At 37.7% G+C, this 24,106-nt stretch overlaps 1 protein-coding gene across 6 annotated transcripts in view; it reads right to left on the bottom strand.

The window, feature by feature from the left end:
* The window catches only part of LOC107266130 (dual 3',5'-cyclic-AMP and -GMP phosphodiesterase 11), a 73,367-nt gene that overhangs the window by 35,831 nt on the left and 13,430 nt on the right, over positions 1-24,106 (bottom strand). The window contains exons 1-2 of one of the 6 annotated variants that reach the window (XM_025083423.1): positions 11,213-11,410; positions 8,484-8,837 (exon numbers count right to left, since the gene is read on the bottom strand). The exons of 1 other annotated variant lie outside the window; for it this stretch is intronic. Coding sequence is in view for 3 of the 5 variants with exons in the window: in XM_025083422.1 (XP_024939190.1) it covers positions 785-887 (103 nt within the window). In the remaining 2 variants the exon portion in view is untranslated. Of the gene's footprint in view, positions 1-784; positions 903-8,483; positions 8,838-11,212; positions 11,413-24,106 lie in introns of those variants that run through there. 4 more of the 6 variants (XM_025083421.1, XM_025083424.1, XM_025083418.1 and 1 more) reach the window with 4 other exon arrangements.

Here is a 24,106-nt window from a genome sequence, read left to right as displayed (position 1 = left end):
CATAACCATGAAAAATCTTGCATCGATACGTGTCAATTATTTAACTCGAACCTCATATTAATTTTGCGTCGGACAAAAATAGCGAAATGATATTTTTTATATTTATTTTACAGTAGGAAAAGTATGCAACGGGATTCCTGTTCATATTCTTCGTTCAGCTGAAATCAGGGTCGCTGGTATTACCCATTGACCGATATTAGCCCACTCTCTCCTACGTCTTATTTCACAGCCTGTTATCAGTCGAGAAAATCCGAAGGCTTGTAACCAAAGTATATAAAGAAATGCATTGCTGAAGATCCGAAAGGTTGAAAAGCTCTGTAACAACGTAGATCAATGATCTAAGGATTTTCCGGGTCTCTGCAATACAATCGTGTAGATGATGTCGAAAGACGCGTCTAAAATGGACGAAGGCCGTCGCTCGACCTTACTCGAACTCGACGCCAAAGGAAACAAACGCAGAACCGTCCGCGTCGTTTTTACCGCGGAGTAAGAAAAACGTGTTTCTCGGCTAAAAGTCAGGAATAATTTCGTCGAGTTCAAAAAACCCCCAAGCACGGTCCATTGTATTGTCTTGCGTCACGGACGCTTTTTTCTTCCGCCGCACAATCCGTAACATGTGTTTCTGTTTTAATGACGGACAAAGAGCGACGTTGCTGTTGAGAAATTGTGACCGCACGAATAATGTATGCTAGTACCAGACGCCGGCGCGTAGATTATAAAGGATACCATTGTAACGAAGCAGAACGGAGTTACGTCATCTGTCAGACGGTCCTGTATAACGTACTGTAATATGTCAGCGCACATCCGGTAGGCCGGCGTCGCGGTGGGCGTATCCGCCATGCAGCTTCCACATTTTTGAACGGATCAAGGCTGTGCATAATCTTCATTCAGTTAAGAACAGTTCAGTGGTGAAAACTATTTTTTACAATTATTTAATTATAACTACAAACATTTATATTAATTATTAAACGGACCGTTAGATCGTTTCAATACGTTAAACCGTTACCGAAAGATTTTTTAAGGGCAGCCGAAACATCGTTCTGGGGCTTGCGGTATATGTCTGTCTTTCTCTTACGTGCGTGTCGACGTATCAACGCATCTCTCTCGCACTCACGGTAAAGATAGGAAATTGCGAAAATTTATGAAACACCTTCTCTTATATGACGAAAGAATCAGCAACCTCACGATTGACAGCGGCGCACGTTTTCCTTGTTTCGACAGCACGTTCTAAGAACTTCCGGGTAATAAAAATTGACTGGACCTTACATTTTTCCTTGTGTGACTCACGCAGTTTATTCGGAAGGGAGAAGACCTCGCGGAACGGTTAATGGCGAGCAGGAAGGAAGCACTGAGGGAGGACCGGATGTGGCTGGATACAAGGATAACGGTAACGGTCTCCTTGTACACTGGGAAGTCTCAATTTTCCTCATCACATTCCGGAATACTTGTCCCTAAGAATTACTAACGTGATTTACCCTACGAGTCATAACTTTGTAAGAGAATTCGCCGTTATTGAATCTTAGAGAAATAATGGCTGACGCCAGATGTTCTTTTTCGAGTGGATTCTTCGAGAGTCAACATACGTAAGATCTATAGATATTTACGTAGGAGCGTTAGTGCCTAAACCCTACAGTGCGTTTCGTAATACAACGATGAACCCGTTGAAGAATAGCATTTCGATTTCCAATAATTTCGAGGGTAGAGACGTAAAGAATTGTTAATAACAATTGTAATTCATAGCGTATGATACGGAGCACGTGTCGCTGCATCGAAATGACTGGTTGACATACGCGGAAAAATGCATAAGAATCAACAAGTGACGTGAGCTTCTTCCTTCTATCTCGCAGATTTCATCTTTCGCCCCGTTAACTCATCCATGAGGCTGAATCGATTGTTATCAAGGTAACCAACCGCTTTTTGTGTAACGTCCTATCGAACTGTCTCGTCGAGACGTAATTTCCCGAACGATCGTGAAGGCTTTTGTTTACTTTTTTGTTCTAAGAAAGAAAAAAAATCAAAGAGAAACGAAGAACTCTTATAACCTGCGCGTTATTCCAGTATCGATAGACATTACAAGAATTTCTTGCTAAAAATCCTTGGCCTAACTACCGAGAAATCTGGATACTCAAATATATACCATGTATTTTATATAACTCAGAGACGATGCTGGTTTTGAGATATCGCGAAATACATAATAGCGTCTGATCCGTGCAGAGGAATAACGATTACGCGAACTCTTGTGAATTTCGGGCGGGATTCAATTGCCTCTCCAAGTAACCATAAGCCATTCTGATGAAGAGGAAGAAGATAATGTTCGCGAGACAAGCAGCGGTCATGGCTGCTCTTAGAATCTTTCTTGAGAGAGAGAGAGAGAGAGAGAGAGAGAGAGAGAGAGAGACTGGATTAAAATTAGCGAACGTGCGAGCATCCAGATTCCGTCCCAGAGCATTTGATTCTGTTGGTTGGTAACATATACGTGGGGTAATGATAGAAAGAGGTGGGTGGAATGATAAAAAGATGGAAGAAAGCACCAAGAGTAAAGATTTCAAACTGGCTCAATGCCAGTAAGAAACGTGACGGAACATTCAGTTTAGAACGTTGGTTTCTTTTCCTTTTCAAACACGGCGTCTGTACCTTAGCCCTTCCTTCCCTGGTTACCCAACAGTTACCGACAAAGGATTAGGAACCTTTTAAAATATTTGACTTGCAAAGCAATTCCACGGGAACCTTATCTGCCCAAGATTACATAGTACAGTCATTTGGTGCTGAAAAAGGTGGTTACGTGGAAAGTTTTGCGGGAGTTGTGATATTTGGCAATTTTATAGATTTTGAGCTGCTCTTTTCGAATTTTCATTTCGCCATCTCGTATTTTACTGCTGGTGCCATTTTTTTGGCAATATTTTCGTTTCCAACGACTTTATGATGAAAATAGTTATGTAATAAATTAAACCAGAGAGAAATTTCATAGTTTATGTACTATTCCTTTTTTTTTTTATAAAATGAGTAGTTTCAGCGTTCGAACGCCGTAAATCAATAGGATTTTACACCAACGCACGTATTGACGATAAATATTTGACCAAGCGTTGAAAAAAAATAAAGGCAAATTAAATTGTTGGATATGAATTTATCCTTTTTAAAAATGATTTAAAAATGAACTTAACTCTAATTACAATATGAATATTAATAAGGGTGATGCTGCTCGATTCAGCTGTCAATTCTCACTGACTTCCGCCCGATCGTTCCTCTATGACGACACCTCGGTCTACGGTATCCGGTTTCTCATTATCTTATCGGTAATTCTCCTGTAGTCATCATAACTCGCGCCACTTACTGTACCTCATGGTGGAGTGGAAATTAATTTTTTCGCCAATACACGTGTCGGAGTAGATTTTGCGGGTCTCGTACCCATCCAGTCTCTTTCCCTACTTCCTTCTCTCCTTACCACCCACGAGCTACCACTTTGAAACCTCCAGCCGTTATTTAACGCGCTCGTTTAAGATTATTACGCAAACCGAGAGTGCACCCTTCAATTTCAACGAGTTGCAAGACGTTCGTAATTACATTTCGTGAAGTAACATTGCGACGAAGCTGCCATTTTCCAAAGTAGCGTCAAAGAACTCATCAATTTTTTATTAAAAAAAAAAAAAAAAAAAAAAAAAAAACTAAGCTACAGGGAATTTCATCTAGTTTAATCTATCGTATAACTATTTGAATCGTAAAATGAGTCCGAAAGGAGCGGCAAAGATGCCAAGGTGGCAAAATGAAAATTCGAAAGGATTACGTGAAAATCAATAAAAATACCAATTTTCGAAACTCCCCTGAAACTTTCCAGGTAAAAAGACCAAACGACTGAACTAACGGTATAAGCATCGTTATGGAACTCAAGAAAAGATGTCAAACAAAAAATCCAACTGCTTGTGCTTAATGATACCAACTTCATAACATAACTTGCAACTGGTAAAGTTGGACGTTCTTATTCGCATGAAAATATAATCTCAAGATATAATTGCACGGACAGTGATAACTTTTCAAAGTAACAAAACGTTAAGTGTTATGCAATACCGATAATATCTTAACAGAGTGTACTGTAGTGACCTTCTTACCGATACACAGACTGTACCTGACTTACTCCAACAGAACTTTGCATGTTTATATAAACAAGCGATGGAATTGCAATGCGTGTTTAAATGAAATTCATATGGTACTAATTATTGTTAAAAATTGACACTAAGACCTGATATCAAACTTCACTGTTTACCAATGTGATAACACAATCGAGCAATCAGCGAGCTCGACAGATTCTCAAATTTTTCTCAGGTGATCTAAGGACGCGGCGTAACTTAACGAAGATACGCGTAACGCGTACTACGCTCACCTTGAGGGGCCTTTTTAATCTTTCTGTCAGAACAATAACCGCAGTTGTTTATTGCCGATCGATCATGCCGGAATTGCACCACGAGAAAACGAGGTCGTATGGGTATTGTCATATAATTATTATTAATTACATAATTTTTGTATGGTCTAACACTGTTTCAATTCACTTTTGTATCATAAGCAGATACTGTACGATACTTCAATAATTCCTTTTTCTCTAGATAATCGAAATCATCTCAATATCTCAAAAAAAAAAAAATTTTTTTTTCATTTTAATTTTTTAGTTTAATTTTCATTGATACCATTACTCACGGTGATCTCGTTAGGAAAAGAGCCTATAGTGCCTTACGTAATACTTTGAAAACATCAATACCGTTAATTGTCAATTTATTGAAGAAAGTCACTCAGAACGACAACTCCGTAACATCGATATACGTTGTGTAGGTACAGTGGATCTCAAAATGTCAAATGTCTCAATGTCTGCCCGATCAACCTCAACTTTCAAATACAACAATGAGGTTCATTGCCAACGTGCCTTGACTCATACAGATTACATGGGAATACTTTAATAAATCCAAATTGGACGTAACAGCCTAAATAAATTTCTTTATCTGTTTCAACTCCCAAAATCAGGTCACCAAATAATTCGTACTTATATTATTTTTCAAAAAAAGGAAAATAATAAGCAATTAACGAACATTCGGTAGGTCCACCGTTTCCTTTAGTTTTTGCTTCTAAACAATCAGGCATGCCGTCGACCAATTTTTCCAGGATTTCAGTCTCGATGCTATTCCAAGCTTCCACTATTTTTCCTTTAATGTTCTTACGCACGTAATCTGACAACGACGCAGACGCTTTTCTACTACTGTCCATAAATATTCAATTGGATTACGATCCGGGGATTGTGAAGGTGTTTGCAATCGGTGGGGAGTCTGTAAAAAATCCATAGCTGAATAATCACGCAGTGCGTTTTGGATCGTTGTCTTGCTCAAACGTATTTTCCAATCCCAATTTATATTCGCTAGCTCGAAGGCTTTTTTTAACAAAATTTCCAAATGTACCATCTCGTTCATTATACCATCGGTAAACGCTAATTTTCCGATACCATTTCAAGACATACACCCCTAAACCATTAACACTGAATTTACTCTCATCCGAAAAGATTACATGTTTTCAGAAAGAATTACCTTTATTTACGTACTCTCCGGCAAACTTCCATCGCCTCAGACGATTCTCTGTACTAATGTAAGGCTTTTTAGCTGCCACCTCTACCATGAAAATCACGACTCCCAACAACTCTTCTACGTATATCAGCACTGAACCTACGTGAACCTGGCACCCGACTTAAAAATATTATAATTCTCAAAACGCGATTCGATTGTATCCCGTTCGTACCTGTTTGTACCACTTTAATTTTCGTTTGTACCTCAAAGAATTTGAAATTACAGGGGGGTCAAAAACCCGCTAGCACCCAATTTGGAGTAATTTAAATTCTGTTTGCAGGGATGAATTTAGAATCGTTTGTACCCGTTTGTACCACCGTTATTTTCTTTTGTACCCCAATGGGTAAGGAGATACAGGATTTTCAAAATTGACTAAGGGGTAACTCCGCCATTTTTTGAGCTGGCTCAAATCTGCGAAGGGTTGTTGGTTTAGAATCGTTTGTACCCGTTTATACCTCCTTTCCTTTCGATAAATATTAATATATAAAAACATTTTTTTTCCTTTTTTGTTTTTTCTTTTTTTGGCTCTTCCTTTTTTGCTTTTTTACATTTTTTGTCGCTTATGTTTTTTGAATGTTTGTATTAAACCTTATGAACATTTGTCCAAGTTTATATTCCGTATAATAATATCGCATTCTAAAATTTTAGTATAATAATTTAATAGAATAATAGAATAAGGGAGGACTAGCTACGATTTTATTTTGTTTATAGAAATAAGCTGAATATTTTTCTAATTCCATTGCGCATTCACAAGTTCCAGGGCGTTTTGAATACAGTTTCGGACTATATAAACGTCTTAATTTATCATCCACAATTTCTACAAACTAGCTAAATTTTTTTGAATGGTATTATTACTTACATTTTCAAATCCATTGGAATTGTTGATTACAGTACTGTTAACATCAAAGAGTAATTTATTACTCTTATTATTGTAACTATCCTAATTATAACATACGAATAAAATAATATTGATTAATAAAGTTAATTCATTAGAATACGAATGCAAATGAAGGTAAAGTAAAATTAGTAATCTTCTTGACTTGGTGGATTTGAAAATGTAAGTAATAATACCATTCAAAAAAATTTAGCTAGTTTGTAGAAATTGTGGATGATAAATTAAGACGTTTATATAGTCCGAAACTGTATTCAAAACGCCCTGGAACTTGTGAATGCGCAATGGAATTAGAAAAATATTCAGCTTATTTCTATAAACAAAATAAAATCGTAGCTAGTCCTCCCTTATTCTATTATTCTATTAAATTATTATACTAAAATTTTAGAATGCGATATTATTATACGGAATATAAACTTGGACAAATGTTCATAAGGTTTAATACAAACATTCAAAAAACATAAGCGACAAAAAATGTAAAAAAGCAAAAAAGGAAGAGCCAAAAAAAGAAAAAACAAAAAAGGAAAAAAAATGTTTTTATATATTAATATTTATCGAAAGGAAAGGAGGTATGTACAAACGGGTACAAACGATTCTAAATTCATCCCTGCAAACAGAATTTAAATTACTCCAAATTGGGTGCTAGCGGGTTTTTGACCCCCCTGTAATTTCAAATTCTTTGAGGTACAAACGAAAATTAAAGTGGTACAAACAGGTATAAACGGGGTACAATCGAATCGTGTTTTCAAAATTATAATATTTTTAAGTCGGGTGCCAGGTTCACGTAGGTCAGCACTGAGATGTTTTTTAAAATCTTCATACACGCATTTAGCTAACTGAGGTCCGCTAACGAAGGGTTTTTTCTTTAGTTCTCGTACAAAAGCAACTTCTTCCCGCTGTGTCAAAATCTTGCTTCGGCCAGCATTGCTATGATTATTGCCGATATTGCTATTATTTATTATCTTTTTAAGAACACATTCCACACTCCACATACCACTACCAAATAATTCACTTATTTCGTGAGTAACATTTTCCTTCCTTGTGCCATTTTAATATTAACAGCCTCTCCGCTGCCATTCTATCTGACTCTCAGCGCCCCCTGTTTTTACGTACTAACGGAACGACTGATTTGCATGCAGTGACGTACTGTTTCACCAGATGGAAACAAAAGACAGCGTAACGCCGATCGTCATTTAAGTTTCTGCACCTAGAAAGTTCTAGCATTTCTTATAGAACGAATAATTTTCCGACCTGATTTTCTGAGTCGAAACAAATAAGGAAATTTATTAAAAGGCTGATACATCGAATTTGAATTTAAAGTATTCTCGCATAATCTACGCGAGTCAAGGTAAGTTCGCAATGAACCTCATTGCGGTAATTGAAAATTTCAGGTTGATCAGGGAGACATTGAATTTAACGACAGCATGGGTACGAATCATTTTGAGAGTCACTCGGAAGTCAGTGAGTGACAGGTGAGCGCACTGGAGAAGTTAACTAGAACAGAGTAGCGGGTTATCGATAAAGTTAATGACTTAAGCTCCTCAAGCCTTTCCCAGTAATACGCAAGTAAGCAAGTGACTGTGCTATATAAGAAGCTATGCTGGCAACACTAATTATAGGCGCTTACACGAAACTTGCAAACTCACGGAGTATATACGATCAATGTGTAGTTATATATTTCATAACTTTGTACGTAGACTATATATATATATATATACTGATAGTTGCATTTTGCCCGCCAGCCCCCGCCTATGGCTCCACGTTAAAAGCGAGCTGCCAGTATATTAGCAGACGAGGTGAGCCAAAGCCATCGTCAATTATAGGCACGGCCTAATGGGAGGGCTTATTAATTTATTTTGCCAAGTCGTAATTGAAGCGTATGTGCTCAATGGCGCTGGTATTAAATGGCGCAATAATTTCAAGGAAGAAAAATTATTTTCACTCTTTCTCGTTCGCATTAAAAAGAAAAAGAAAAGGCATCCATATTAACTCACCTGGCCATAATATATCACGAGTCCAGTTACGCGCACGTACTATTAAGGGGAGTTCACAGAGCTTCGATATTAGGATTATTTTTCACTTTTTGAGTATCGTTCGATATTATTAGACGATATTTGAAAATGCTTTGCTAACTTGCTTATTACTTTTTGGCTATTTAGGGAAAATTCCAAACTACATCCTCACTCTTTTGTCTTCGTCTCTTACACGACGCGATAATATCCTACTGATAACACGTATTCAGCCCTCATCTTCTTCTTATCACCAGACCTCTTGGCGTGCAGACACTTAAACCTGCGAATGTCTCGTGCAGTGCCACTCAAACCGGTCGGTACCTTTTTGAACTATTTCTGAAAAGCGAAAGCAATTCCATTTATCTCTGAAACACTTGAATAAGACACACGACTCTACGCGTGAGTCTAGTGAAAGTGAACACGCTATACATAATTTGAGCGACCCGTGATCCAGGCTTTAAGGTGCCACGGAGACACCAGTAAAAATTTCACAGCACAGAAAGTCACCGAGACTCCAATACGTATCGCATAGACTGCGAAACAGTCCAAGAAATGTTAAGCACCGTAAAACGTGAATATAGTAACAGGTCAGGAATATACATATACATATATAAAGCAGCAAAGGGGTGCGAGAGGAGTGAAAATACATTTAATTTAATGCAACCTAACGTGTCCCGAAACGACTGCTAGAACCGGCACGACGTGAATGGGCTCTCGCACCTGGTAGAGGTTCAGTAAATTTCAGGGTTGTGTCCTTGTCTCTCTTAGGGATGAGATCCTGGTAAGGGATGGTTCGGGGAGCAAGGAGCAGAACTGGTATTAGGGTTAACAGCTAATTTCTGGAGGCTGTTAGAAACCCCTGTGGCTTCGGTCATCACCTGCCGTCTGGCAGGCGCCCTTGTGCCCTTTTTAAACTAGCTAAATCCTATATCTATATACATACTGTATAACATATACCGGGCGACGAAAAATCTTGAAATCGAGACTAAGACGTCCCGAATGACTTTAAACTCTTAGTTAAGACTCAACTCGATAAAAGAGCAGAACGAACGTGCGTCTACAGGTACTAGGAGTACGTCCAAATTCAAATAGGACATTTTTCCTATATACGCAAATGATTACGCAGCCATGTGTAGACGCGTAATTAAACAAAAGTGGAATTAAGTCGTGGAGATAACGAGACAACTGAGATAACGGTACATCGTCCTTCGTTTACACACTTCGTACTTGCACTTGTTTATATTATATATATATATATATATATATTCAGCAATGTCTGTACGTACACATCATATCGTATCGCGTCACCACGTGCACTAATGTACCAATCGCACCCTGGTGCCCCTGTATAGTTAAGATAAAAAATAATCTTGCAGTACCGGACGATAGACGGACAATCTCAAGGGGGAGTGTGGCAGGCCTAAACTTACAAGGATTCTAAAGGAGCTTGGGGGGAGCCGAGTATAAGGACGAAGGATACAGCTGAGTTCGAAAGAAAAGTGACAGGAAGGTTGTACGAAAGAAAAATGAAAAATAAAGAAAACCCCACGATATCCTCGAAGACGTACGCAAACTTCGATAATCCGTCATCCGGGGAGAGCACGTGGCGCGAACACGAGCTTCCTCGTCGACGATGTTCGAGGAGTCTCTATTCCTTAGAATTAACGATTCCACTCCGATTACGGATACGCCTTGATCCTCCCGTTCTTACCTCGGCACTTTTCACTTTTTCTTCGCTCTCTTTTCCCTTTATCGGGATCCCCGCCGCCTTTTGAAATATCGGAAGCTTGTAAGGACGTCTCGAATGATTAATTGACCAAGGATATTGGCCGTCTATTAAGAACCCATAAAGAGGATTCTTCGTTAGAAATTTAAGTCAAGTTCGTAAAGCATTTAAAAGTAAAAATGAAATAGATCGAAAGATACGCCACAAGCACTGCACTGTGTAATACCGTGCGTTTATATCCTTACACGAACAATCCATATATGACGTGTATCTTTGTAACAATACCAATCGTCTAAGACCGATTATCGATTATTTTCAAAATTATCCATCGGCCTCATTATAGTTCAATTTGCTACGATCAGGCGTCTAGTCGTGATCAGACGTTCAGTTATACATCCGCGATGCGGTTCGCGTTCCGGCGCCAACCGTCGTCCGCATTACGTAAGCTCTTCGCGTGCTACGAGAAATATTGGCTCTTCCGCGTAATTCAGCAACATACTCGATTAGCGACAATTACAATAAGAATGATACGAGCGATCCGACTTCCTACACGTGTACGTACATATATTATATGTCGATAAATCCTATCTGTCGTATACACAGTGACACTTTAAAACACGATGGCATTATTGACTAACAACAAGATCGCATCGGATACAAAATTTACTAATCAAGAGGAACAAGGATACCCTCGAGCTCTCTACTCCTGGCAAGTTCCTGACGTGAAACTTGGCGATCGCGTACAAATCACAGTTAGTGGCTAATTATCATCCTCGTGACATCCTCCAATTAGAAGACGTTTACGTACAGGGATAGAAAGCACACCATAGTACCAATTGAACTTTGACTCCCGTTAATTAGCCGAGTGCAAAGAGGGCGCACGAGCTCTCCGAGTTATTCCCATATAAGAGAGTAACTACTTATGGCTGTACATATATACGCATAATACATAAATATATGTTCACACTGTACTTAAAAAATATACCTATGAAAAACCCTAGGGCTCATGAAAAATTCCCTTTAACGATTCCCATATACGATTCACCGTAATCCCTCGTGGCTCGGTGCGATTAATCCTTTGTTTTACACTGAGATTATGCAATTATGCCAATTTTCAAGGGTTGACTCGAACGTTAAAACACACGTAAGGCGCGCATCAGCGCCTTCTTGCACGCCGCACGTACCGCAAGCACTGACTAGCATCGGGTTGGATAGAATAGGATCACACTATAGCTGACTAACGCGCGCTATACTATAAACGTATGTATATAGCACAGTGCGCAACACTATTCAGGGATATAACGATCTACAGTATATCGCGGTATATACTATACAATACCGATGTACTATAGCATAAGGCGAGGATCGTATAGAGAAAAGAGTACGGTTCGTTCCCCTTCCATACGACGTCGGACTGTGAACTGCAGCTTGAAAGGCTACCAGCAGCGAAACTAACCACTGTCTATATACAAGGTGGCGCTTGAATTAAGAGCACTGTAATGTAAGCCGCTATACTATACCCATGTGAACTGTATTTTAGCGTGTAAAATATTCCTAGAATTTGAAGCGTCAATCGTATCATTTATTGACTCTAGTATAGTACCGGATATTTCCCTAGTTCATACGGTGTGTATAAAACTTTATTTTTCATGAAATTAATCAACCGCAGTACAATTTCTTTTTTAGTATACCCGGTATATAATTTAATATACTCCCCGCACTCTCTCTCTCTCTCTCTCTCTCTTTCTCTGACGACACGGTCTTCTCTCCTGGGGTCTTTTTGGTAAGAGAGAAAACGAGAGAGCAAGGCGATGCAGGCTGAGATGCGGTTTTACAGCGTGTCTATAGGGTGTCCCGAATAAATAGAATACGAGACCGTCAAAGATGGGTGCAACGTGTTTCAACCGTATATATGATTCCTGGTAGTATATATAGTGCATTTACAGTGTTGTAACGATGGAAACTGTTTTATCGGCATGAAGAAACTTACTCCGCCAGAGGTACTGGCACGGTTCTGTCAGGTGACGCTGCCATATGGGAGTTAAATAGAGAACTCGCATGTCCCATATGGATAACTTTGGGTATTATCATGCATCGGTAACAAGGAACACTCTCGATATACATGTAAGTATTGCCATAATAGAACTCGGCTAATCAGTGAAAAAAATTTCTGGATAGGAGAAATGATCATTTAAAAAATACAAAGAAAAGACACTGTAATACTTGAATCATAAAGCAACGAAATATAAGACTTTGTCTATGCGGCTAAGAACGTTGTTACGTAACGTTGAATATTCGGAATTTACTATCAAGCAGAGAGTCCAATCGAGCTGATAACGTATACGTTATCAATAAAATTAGTTCCTCCGTTTCCAATAACTGTTATAACGTCATTAGTAAATATTCATCATTATTAAATAGCAGCTAAACGTCACGATACCGTCCCTTATAATCATTACAAGATTACCAGAAATTATCTTTGCGGTATCACGCAACCTCACGTGTGCTCGTTGTTTCACAAGAGACACGCTAAAAAATTTTTGTAACCCGCGGATGAAAAAAGACGTATAAGATGATTAAGACTGTCTGACAAATAGCCAATCAGAGTTCGAGACAAAGTAAAAAAAAAAAAATAATTTTGAAAATTAAAATCACGAATGATTTCATTAGTATTCGCAACACTATTATTCACGAGAATCGCACCAGCTGATCGCGACCAATTGGTCGCAACTGGGTGATTCCGAAAATCAGAGCAGTGTGCCAAGATTAAAAATAAAAGAAAATTAGCGTCATAACATTATTAACATAATGAGCTTCACAATCTTTAATTTTTTTAACGAAGTCACACTGCCTAAATTAACGAAATCATTCGTTCGCGACCAACTGGTTGAGTTCGTCTGTAGAATTTAGCCAACCTCGAAAAAATTGACTCAAGGCGTGATCGTCTCCCCTATCAGGTGTAAATTCCTATTGGCAAATTCACAGTCACGTATCAGGAGTGGCCCGGAAGCGATAGCGTCGCCGGAAATAGCTCTTGTGCAAAAGCAACGTCACCTAACAGCAACTGGAAAAAAAGCAGGAAGCCATATGGCTTACGAAATATCACCTTGTTTGTTCAAGGTTATCGATCGATCATATTCTCATGGATTACTAACTCATTATCAAACGTTGCAGTCGTAAACCAATCCCTTGAATCGAGAAGCAAAAAAAAACCGTAAAAAAAAAACAGCTGCAACACTCTTAGCAAGGAAGTCACTGTTGCTGCCCTCTGTAAGACAAAATTCAGGTAGATTCGGTTTTGATTAACCGTCATTTTTTTTATTACCATTCAAAATTGCCGCCATAAGTCATAGCCAATTTCATATACACCCTGCTTGAACCGTGACATGCAATTCGATCGTATACTCGTGACCGGGATCAGCGCAGGTCAAACTAAACCACCCCTATATCATTTCTATTATTATTGCCAATCCCTTCATTCTTATATATGTAGGTACCTTACGTAAATCCAGTCTTCCGTATTTCGATAAAAGACCCACGTGAAAGTTAAACTTAGAAAACAGATAACAGACACACGTGTATCGTACGAGGGTAGGAAACAAAGGAAGAAATACGTAAAAGGTATGGCATAATACTAAAACGGTGAACGTGTATACCGAATCGATGAAAGATGTTAAATAATTATTATGAAAATCAAAAGGAAAACTCAGCAAATCTATTTTACAATATACCCGGTTATTCAACCCAAACGGTTGTGCTACTGTACAATCAAATGGACGTGCTAACTTCAGACGGTGCCTTTGGGCTGAATAACCCATACTGTAGGTATACCTGGTACATACGTTACCCAAGTACCCATGCTATTCGTACGCCCTTGTAAATGTACAAGTAGAATGATATACTAAACTAAAAAGGTGACCAAGACGTTGAGTCATTAATAGATTTTACAACTGGATTAATCGAATAAATGCGGACACCGTCCAAGATCATAAAGTACAGATACAGGCGTCATTAATGTTGAACCATTTTCCTGATCGAAACGTTCAGGAAAACATATACCTCTACCATCGCGCCTCCATGTAGTTTCATTTTTCACCTCTATATATTTTCTCTGCCCTTTGTTCGATGTTCTACGAATTTTCCTCTATATCTTTTTTCGTATATGCTCTCAGATTCCACTGTACGAATGACGTTCGGACATAAAGGAATTCTTCCACGTGTACGACCTGGTGACCCCCCTCGTTGTTTCTGGAGTGTCCAAGTCTGAGTCAGTGCGCGACGTAACTTTATTCCCTCTGCAACCCTACAGAGCGCGTATTGATCCGTTTGCAAATAACGGACTTACTGAACGTATAGATATAGAAAGAGGAAGAGAGACTGACCAACTGTTTTGTGGTTCGTACTACTGCATATGTATACTTGCATAAGGTACAGTGTAACGATGTATATGGATAGTGTCTGACTTAAAGAAGTATAGCGATGGTTATAGTTTCGTACTGTTACACCCCCCTATATAACATATTCATTAAGGAACCGTTACCCCAGAAATTCCCTATGCTTTCCCTATCACAAAACCATCCTTAATCTTAAAAATATACAAATCCTCATTCCCTGCATTTTTTTAAATAGGAATTTCCCAACGATACAAAAATCCTCCCTTCCTGCCCAAAACCTCCTCGGTCACGTTAGAATATGTTTATCTTTTTCGAAAAATTCGTATCCAAGTTTCGCTTCAGTCGAGGTATCGTGACGAAAAGGTCCTCTAGGGTTCTAAATAAAGGATTGTCTGTTCTAGACTGTTTCTTTGGTTAACGAAATCCGTACGTGCAGAGGAATCTTGTATGTCCTGTTGAATCTATGACGATAGTGTTCGTCACGGCATGACAGTACTGACACGCAATCGTTAGACGGTCTCTCGTCAGGTGTTCGTCGTTGTATAAAGATAATAGGTAACACGACGCGCATTTGACACAATTTTATATTGTAGATAACAGCCAGGCTTGCGTTATCCGTGGTTTCTCTGTAATTTAATCCCAAGTATGACGGTGTCTACCAAAAAAGATGAAGGTAAATAATACCAAATAAAAATGGAGACTCGTGCTTCGTACATGAGATAACTAGACTTGTATAAATTGTACAATTAATTTTAATTTTGATTCATTTTTTGGACATCCTATGTACTTTTGGTATTTTCTTTTTTTTTTAATCCGAACTCTCCGTCTTATATATCTCCGCTTTATTCCTGCCAACGTAGACTTTATTATGCGGAAAATCCTTCGTTCCGCTCGAGCATATTTCAAAGTGGTGTTCAGTCTTGTTACGTTATCCTCAGATTCCTCCGCATTTTATCGGTTGTCAATTTTTGAAATTGAGAGTCAAAAATTCAACGGGGAATAAAATTACACGTTGACTGTCGTACGGCTGCTTGATCCACTTGTAATATTTATATTTATTTGGTCAACACGCGAATCACGTAAATTAACATTATTTCACAATCAGTTTCATTTTTACAAATTCACGTTTATTCGCACACCGCAAATAATTAAATTCCGAATAACATGAAAATAAAAAAATTCATTCAATCGTTCATTTATACGCTTATACCACAAATTGTAAAGTTAAGATATCGAAATAACCGTGTTCTAACAATTGTTTTAATATAATCCTTATCTGTATTTTTGAGATGCTTTGTCCATTAGTTCCATAAAATTGGTCGTCAATTTTACTCAGCATCATTTCAACTTTGATATCGAGTTGGTATGGTCATTGTAATCGGAAACCTTCTGATACTCGCTTTTTGAACTTCCCAATATTATCATTGATTTATGGGATAAGTGAATGCCATATATATATCACTGGCCCTGTTGATTAACACTGGTTATCGGATAAAAAGGAAGAGAATATTTTGTTAAAATTGTGCGAATATGCAAAATCAAATAAATTAACGTGGATAACGTGGTACCGGCATAACCTGTACACGTTATTCGTTCGCACGTGCTGGGCGAAAGGGACGGACTACCGGTTCCCTAGGCCTACTTTAGCGGTAGCTAATCGAGATGGCGCACGGGTATGGTAACGTATTGTCGTGGCAAAATTTAAAGCAGTTATAAGAATTTCGTTACACACCTGATGCCTGAACACTGTTACTTATCGAAGTAGAGCAAACTAATCAGGAAATAAAGAAGCCGTATTAACCTAACAGCAAACAATTCCATTGCAGCGTTTGCCACCTATCCAGATAATTCTCACTTTTTAGTCGATAATGAAGATACGTCGTGTGACCCAAATGTAGACCAGTTAATACAAAGAGTCTCTATTAGCTTTAATAATTCTATTATCAAATTTGATGCTGTAATGACGTAGTCGTAACTGGGTACCATACTACAGTGCATGTAAAAGAAAATCTTAATAAAGCCAACATTCGCAGTTCCAAAGACAGATTAGTTAGGAGTTGCGCAACATCGTCGAGCATTTCTCTTTCACGGTGATTCGCAACTTCTTATCCGAATTCTTAACGAGCAATAGCTTGTGTTGTAATGGCTTATTGGCTTCTTACAAGTGGCTCAACTACCGATCATAATAACAGTATTTCTATTTCGAAGAATGCCTAGTATGTTGTTCATTAAAAAATATTTCCTACGTAAGATATTGTCTTTCGGACAAGGGAAAGAAGAATGATTCTTTATTTTAATAATTTTCACACCTCATATTGTCAAAATAATGATGTACGAATGATTAATAAAATTATTATATTTTAAATTAACCCTTAGCTGGATCCTTTGTCTGTGATAACATAGCTGACGAGTGGGGTCATTGAAGACCCCAAAGAAAATTTAGTTATAAAATCAACTGTTTTTAATATTTTGGCTTGAAATTTTTTTTGGTTATATCTACATATTTTTTAAGATAAAACCTTCTGTAGATCGAGTTTTTTTTCTGATTTTGAATCTGATTTCTGAGTCTGATTTTCAAATCCTGAATGTACGAGAATGGCGATTGAAAAATAGCTGGGTCAAATTGACCCTATGGATCCAGCCAAGGGTTAAAAAATCATTGCAGTTATATTCTATGCAAAGGAAGTGTCTCCTAAAAATTTCATCCACTTTTACCATCCAGAAGTTAAGATATCTCGATGACAAATATAGCTATTTTAATATGCAAAGTATATTGTGCAATTTTGACTATTTTCATTTCCAATATCTTGCAAACTAGATGCTAAATAATTTTAATATTTTGCAACCCACCGTCATTCAATACCTGCCAAGAGCATACGAAATTCAGAGCCGTTACCTGGAAGTGCGCTAACGATCAAACCGGCTTAAGGATTTCCAGAAACGGATAAGCTGTATGAAGTCTCAAGTGGTACTCAAAGTATTATTGATAACTTAAAGAGGTGATACAATCACGATATGAAGATGCAGAAATAAATTTCGAGAAAAAAAAAGAATCGTCTTATACGGTGTTCGTGACTGTATAGTTTTATCGGGCTATGACATTACATTTTGACGTTAACCGATAAGAAAGAACGAATACACAATACTTGCCGTTACTACGTTTAATTTTAATCTACACAACCGAAGATTAGTGTAATATGATATCCTTAGTAAAATAAGATATTTAATTGCATTGCTATAAGTAGCAGATGGTAGAACTTTAAAAATCCCTTATCTTCCATCTGTCAAAATCGAAGTCTGACGTCGTCACAACAGTGCGTAGTCTCAAACCTCCCATAAAGCATACATTTCCTATTTACCGAACCCCGTAGGATGGCACGTGACTTATAAAAATGCGCATTCCGTCGACTTGCTATACGAAGCGGGCAGTTAATCGCAAAAGCGACCAGAGACGGATTTATCAAGGAAACGCGTAAGTACGGTAAACTGAATTAACAGTGACAGTGAATTTGCATGTATTTAACTGCGAACGCATATTTTAGACTTGAATTTTCGCGCATATAACCATTTACAATATTGCGCATGTGCCGACTCTGCTATATTGGGAGAAGCTTAGAGGACAAAATATGAAGTATGGGAGGTTAAAATATGTGCATTCTGAGAGGTATGAGGGCGCGCATTATGAGGCTATTGACTGTATACCTATATTTCTGCATATTTAATAAATATCTCATTGTGATATGTGAAGCATGAATCAACGCAGGATTATCGCGCCAACTGAACTTGATTCTATTACAGAAATCATATTGGTACAATATTTTTTGGAATACCCTGTACATAATATAGGATCATTCAAGAGCATCGTGACAACCGAAGTTAGCCTCCCCGTGTGTTTTCTATAGTAAAACGAACTTTCGGTGGTGCAATACTCAAAAATAACCCTGTACAGGTGGCCCTTTGTATACTTTCCTTAAGGTCAATTGTCGACCGCGCAATGATATTATTGAAGAAATGTTGTAATAAGTGGACATATTAATTGAAGATGGAGAATTGGCAAAGCAATATTTTGGGTGTCAATCACACGCTGTCTGGAAACAAATTTGCTTCTTTTTCTAAGCAACTCTGTATAATGTTGCTCCTGGGGCTTTGAGACGCAACACTAACGAGAGACCGATATTACGGAGGCCCCCATTCCGCTGTAATAGGCCGAGTGCTCGACAGAGCCCGGTTAACGCGTGCTGAAGGACAGAAGAGTGGGGAAGCCTTCCCCTCTCGGCACGGTAGCTTAGAAAGAGAGCTCAGGGGAAACGCGACTATACGGAAGGCCTCTATACCAAGAGCCGATTGTATCTACACTGTTTTCTTCAGTGTTATACAAATGGATTAGCATTTTTTAAGATTAACGCTTCCATCTGTACAACCTGGCTGGTCTACAGTTTGCCAATGTAATTGCGACTTCTTTGCACCTACGTGGCGCATGTCGTATATATGCATATAGAATTTTGTTGTACGAGAGATTCTTGCCAGACACTTGGTCTTCATTATAAATTTGATAACAGTGACAGCGAACGAAAGAGGATTATCGATTCCGATTGTCTCTTTATTTCTCTGTAATCGGGTTGCTTTAGCGGTTTTTCGAAAAATCGTTCCATATCTTGTCACCTGTCTCTGATAACCACAGCACTGAGAATATGAATCATGATGCCTGTACTTCTTTTTTACAGATACATAACGTGCGTCACTGACACTATCTGATGAAACAAAAATACACTAAAACAATAACTCCCGGAAAAATAAATATTATTTTCAAAATTTCTTCATAAATTCGCTCGATAGTTTACGTCGACTTGTACTACCACTTACTCTTACTGTGTTAATCATACATCTATCACGAAGAAAAATGTATTGCCGTAGCAATGGTTTTTGTATGTGGAAAAAAAAAATTTCCAAAAAGTCAGTAATAAAAAGTCAGTTATCAGTAAGTAAATTTTGACATAATTATTTTCAATGCTACTACAGTTTGTTGTCCAGATACTAAAAATTATTCTAGTATGGTGTATCACAGTGCTTACGTAATAGTAATTCTGAAATACAGTATTAATAAACCACAATCCAAAAAAAATTTAGGTTCAAATCCCCGTAATTGGTCGGAGACATTAACAAAGAAGTAGCTGTAGGTATAAAGCCCGTTAATAAGAAGCAGACAAATTTCCTGAGATTCTTGATGACGTTTTGCGTGGGTGGTGTCACGACGTTAAACTTTTTCAAGAACGAAAAGCGCCCATTACTTCCTACCGTCACGTCCCACGTTATTCCCATATTGAATTCACGTCGCGGCAACACTTAAGGCGTGCTAAAATTCCCGTCGTTTATCTTTTCTCTTTATATTTATCTTCAGCAAAGTCTGTTCCGCCACTTTTATATTAATCTTCCGGAGCGTCAGCCAGAGTCCATCATCGTCACGCGTCACCTTCTCTCATCTCCACCTGCGCATAGTTTATGCGAGGCTTCGTTATGTGTTTATTACTACATATGTATATGCACCGTGTGTCTGCTACTGCGATAAAAAAGCCTCTTATTGCCACTACGGAATTTCTTTGTAAACTTCCTTCTCGGTACGACACGATCTTCAGAGTTCGAGACCAGAGATATTATTGCCGGAATCACTCGACATTGTCGCACGCGATAATCTTGGTCGAGCGATTGCAGCGCTTCCGTAATGTACGATAACCCACTTGACGTGGGAATCGGGAACTACACGAACGTCGCGGTGACTAATTTGAAGAATAATGAAATCTGGGTCACGCATCAACGGTGCAGTACGATTTTTGCCAAGTTGTCGACACACTGTAAGATCGGCGAAGGATTAGAGGTTCGAATTATGTACTGCACTAGACGAATAATAGTGCAGTCAATTTAGATGTCGCGTATGAAGTTGAAGTTCAGGGTATGAAAGTTACACCGATCGATAGCTGAAGGTTCCCTTATGAAGATATTAATTTCTATCAGCTCAATTTTCAGGGTCAGATTAATGATTCATAAGAAACAATCTAAGATTTGCGCCTAACCGACTTTTAGTCTCCATATCTCCACTATTACTCAGTCAATCAAAAAAAGTGAAATTACTAACGGGGAGAATTTACCATCGAATTCAGTTGGAAAACTATGAGAGATAATGCACGGGTAATTTATTATAATTTTTTTAAGTAATTTGTAAGCTTTTTTCGCCAATGCGTCAGCTGATCGGTCCGCTACAAGCTCAGACGCCATAACACGTAGCGCACCGATCAGCTGACGCGTTGGCGAAAAATGTTTACAAATTACTTAAACAACAAAATTCTCGCATAGTTTTTCGACTGAATTTGATGGTACATTTTCCCCGCTGAAATCAACACGCACGATTGTACAGGTGTTTCGCGACAAGACCTGCGTGTCGATTTATTCTTTGTATAATTTTCATAAAGATGTCTTATCAGTTATCACAATTTATAGTGTCAGTTTAAACATTAATTCATTACGCCTGAATTAGAAAAAATTTTACAGTGACTTTGAGCTCACTAAAAAATGGGAACTTTTGCAAAATTTTCTCCGCAATATTCGATCCGCTATTTTGAAATTTGCAAATCTGACAGAAGATTCGTAATCAGCGCCCGCAGAAATCCCCGAATATACATTTTTATGAATAATGGAGCATCATAAAAGTAAAATAACTAAAACAACTCTGATAATGTCTGCACGAAAGATAATTTGCAATTATTGTCGTTTTTCGAAGTATACCATTTTTATGAAGAAAATGAAAAAAACCATCTGCATATTTTCAAAGTACAAGTACTGTACAAGTATAATACGTTTTGTGTCGTTTTCAGTGTGAAAAAAACATTTTTCCCGCACAAAATCGATCGTTTTCTAGAAAAAAAAATCGTGTAAAAAACATGTTTTTTATGTAATTTTGGCAAAAAAAAAACAATAAAAAATGATATTTTTCACTTTTCTTAGTGGTTGCATCTTGTAGAGAAAACCCGAAAACATCTAGAAAAATTACTTCGAAGTAAAACTGATTACGATTTTATAAAAATTTGTGAGCTCAAAGTCACTGTAAATTTTTTTGTAATTCAGGGATTAACGCGTTAATAAATATGTATACAAAACTTCAGGTCTGTAGGTTTAATAGTTTTTAAAGTTAATTTTCAAAAATCCCATTAAAACGGCTGTCTGACCTAGAGTACCCCTGAAAATATTACATGCCGTGTACAAAACATTAAGATATTATTTCAAACTAAAAAATTCCGAAAACTTCGCAGCTCTATTGAGTCCAACTTAACTGTAAGGATCTTTTGAAGATAAATGAGAGCGAAATTACTGTCGACGAATCTGAAGATCAAAGGAACAGAAGATTCAAAGATTTAAGCGAGTTTTATATTTTCGACTCGGAGCACCAAATACACCCCGACAGTCTTGGCCAGACTATACTAATAATAGTCGACTAGTTATACCTGCCGAGATGATTAAATATTTCGAGAAATTATTCTACGTCGTAAAAATTCATCGACATATTTATATAAAGGTTTATTCAATACAAACGCCACCACCTACACCGAGAGGAACACTGTACATAATATCGCCTAATCAATAACATCGCATGTCACGTTTATTTTAAGATATACAGGATCGATTTTCACAAAAATGACAAAGATCGGTATATGAAATCACGAATTTTAAAAGTCCAGTAAGGTCTACAAATTTCAATGTTCTGATCATTGTCACGCTTTGCGTGTTAATAGAACAAAATAACGTGTACCAAATTATTTTATCTATTAACAATTCAAAATTTAATTATCAAGCCTCTATTCATAATAATACAAAAAACTATATTTTTACCCAAAAATCATTAATAAGCCCTGATCACACCTGGGTCCCCCCCTTGAGGCCATCTTGATGCCCCCTGTACAATTTCCAGTATGGATCTGCCAAGTAGTACTCGATTCAAAATTTGTGGTAACAACGATTAAATACCAATTAGTCACGTGAAATCCTATTTATCGTTTAAAAAAAAAACTGTTATATATCATAATCACTTTCACTGTACACTAAAAAATATATTCAACCATCCAGCGAATATATATCCTACGAGTATGCAATAGGTAGACGTTTAAAATTTTCAAACTTTCATAACGATAACACTAAATAATATTTGTTAGATATTTGGAAGAATTCCATTCGTACCGAGCGTAATTTGTATACGGCTAAGGTGCTGTTGGGTAATTACGATTAAGTCCGTAGCTGCACGTGCGCCCGACACGTAATGTCTTTGTTGTTTGTCTCTCAGAATCTACCATTGTACGTCGTACATCATTTGTTTAGCTACAGCTGTCGATGTTGGATTGATCGAAGGCCTGCATTGTTATTATTATAATATCATCCACGTGCATACGGTACATATACCGTACACGTAGAAAAGTGATTAACACGAATAAGAGACGAAGACAATACAAAATTTAAAAAAGAGAGAAAGTAACGAAGAAAATATTATTTCGAATACATCGTCTGGCAATAATGTAATTTTTGGATAAAAAATTTTCCAAACGTCAATTATCCGTTGGATCGCGTGTTATTCATTACTGAGAGACTCTTCCTGCTTCGACTCACTACTTGGGTCTGCTCGTTTGCCTTCCACGTGATCCACGATAATTCTTACCTGAAAGAGAAGAGAAAAAAATTAACTTTGCTTCGAGACGTAAACACTCGATGCAATAAATCGTGTGTGTTATGTAACTTGGAAATTTATCATCGGTTGAACGTAGTAACGTTTCTGGTACAGTGATATCGGAATCGTAATCGTATGAACCTTTAATGAATTTTTGTACTCCGCTGGCAAACAGAAAATCTTGATACAGTAGCCATTAAAATGACCCTACTGATAAAAACTGACAGTTCCTTGCACGGGGATGGTAATGATAGGTACGTTATCAGTAATGGTGACTCGTCTATTTTCAGTGTCATAATGTTAGCACAGCCGTCACAATTTACAATAGATACCACCATTGTTATCGATATACCAGATCGCAACTGCATCGCAGCTGCAAACGAAGCATGAAAAACGGTCGCCGCACGATACGCATCGACCAATAACGTTTCGCTTTGTAAGATAACAAATGTTTTATCGTACAAAAGCTCCGTAATCTCGTTGAAATTGCCTTGAGAAGGCATTTTGGTAAACATACCATACAAGGCAGTCACATATGTTCCGTGCAGTCATGCCTAAAAAAAAGTAAAAATGATCAGGTTAGTCAACTCAAAAAACGGTCGACAACCTGAGCTAGAATCTTGTAATTTAGGAAGTGGTTTAACCCGAGGAATGACGATACACCAAAATGTGTGTGCCTTTACACAACTGAGTAGCCATTGTCGAGTGAGGAAAAAAAAACAAGAATAACAAGTGCATATAGAATTGAGAATTTTTATTTTTAATTTTTTTTTTTTTTTTT

This window comes from Cephus cinctus, unplaced genomic scaffold, assembly GCF_000341935.2.
Source record: "Cephus cinctus unplaced genomic scaffold, Ccin1 Ccin1_scaffold0299, whole genome shotgun sequence".
NCBI lineage: Eukaryota > Metazoa > Arthropoda > Insecta > Hymenoptera > Cephidae > Cephus > Cephus cinctus.
This window is presented reverse-complemented; position numbering and strand designations above follow the sequence as displayed.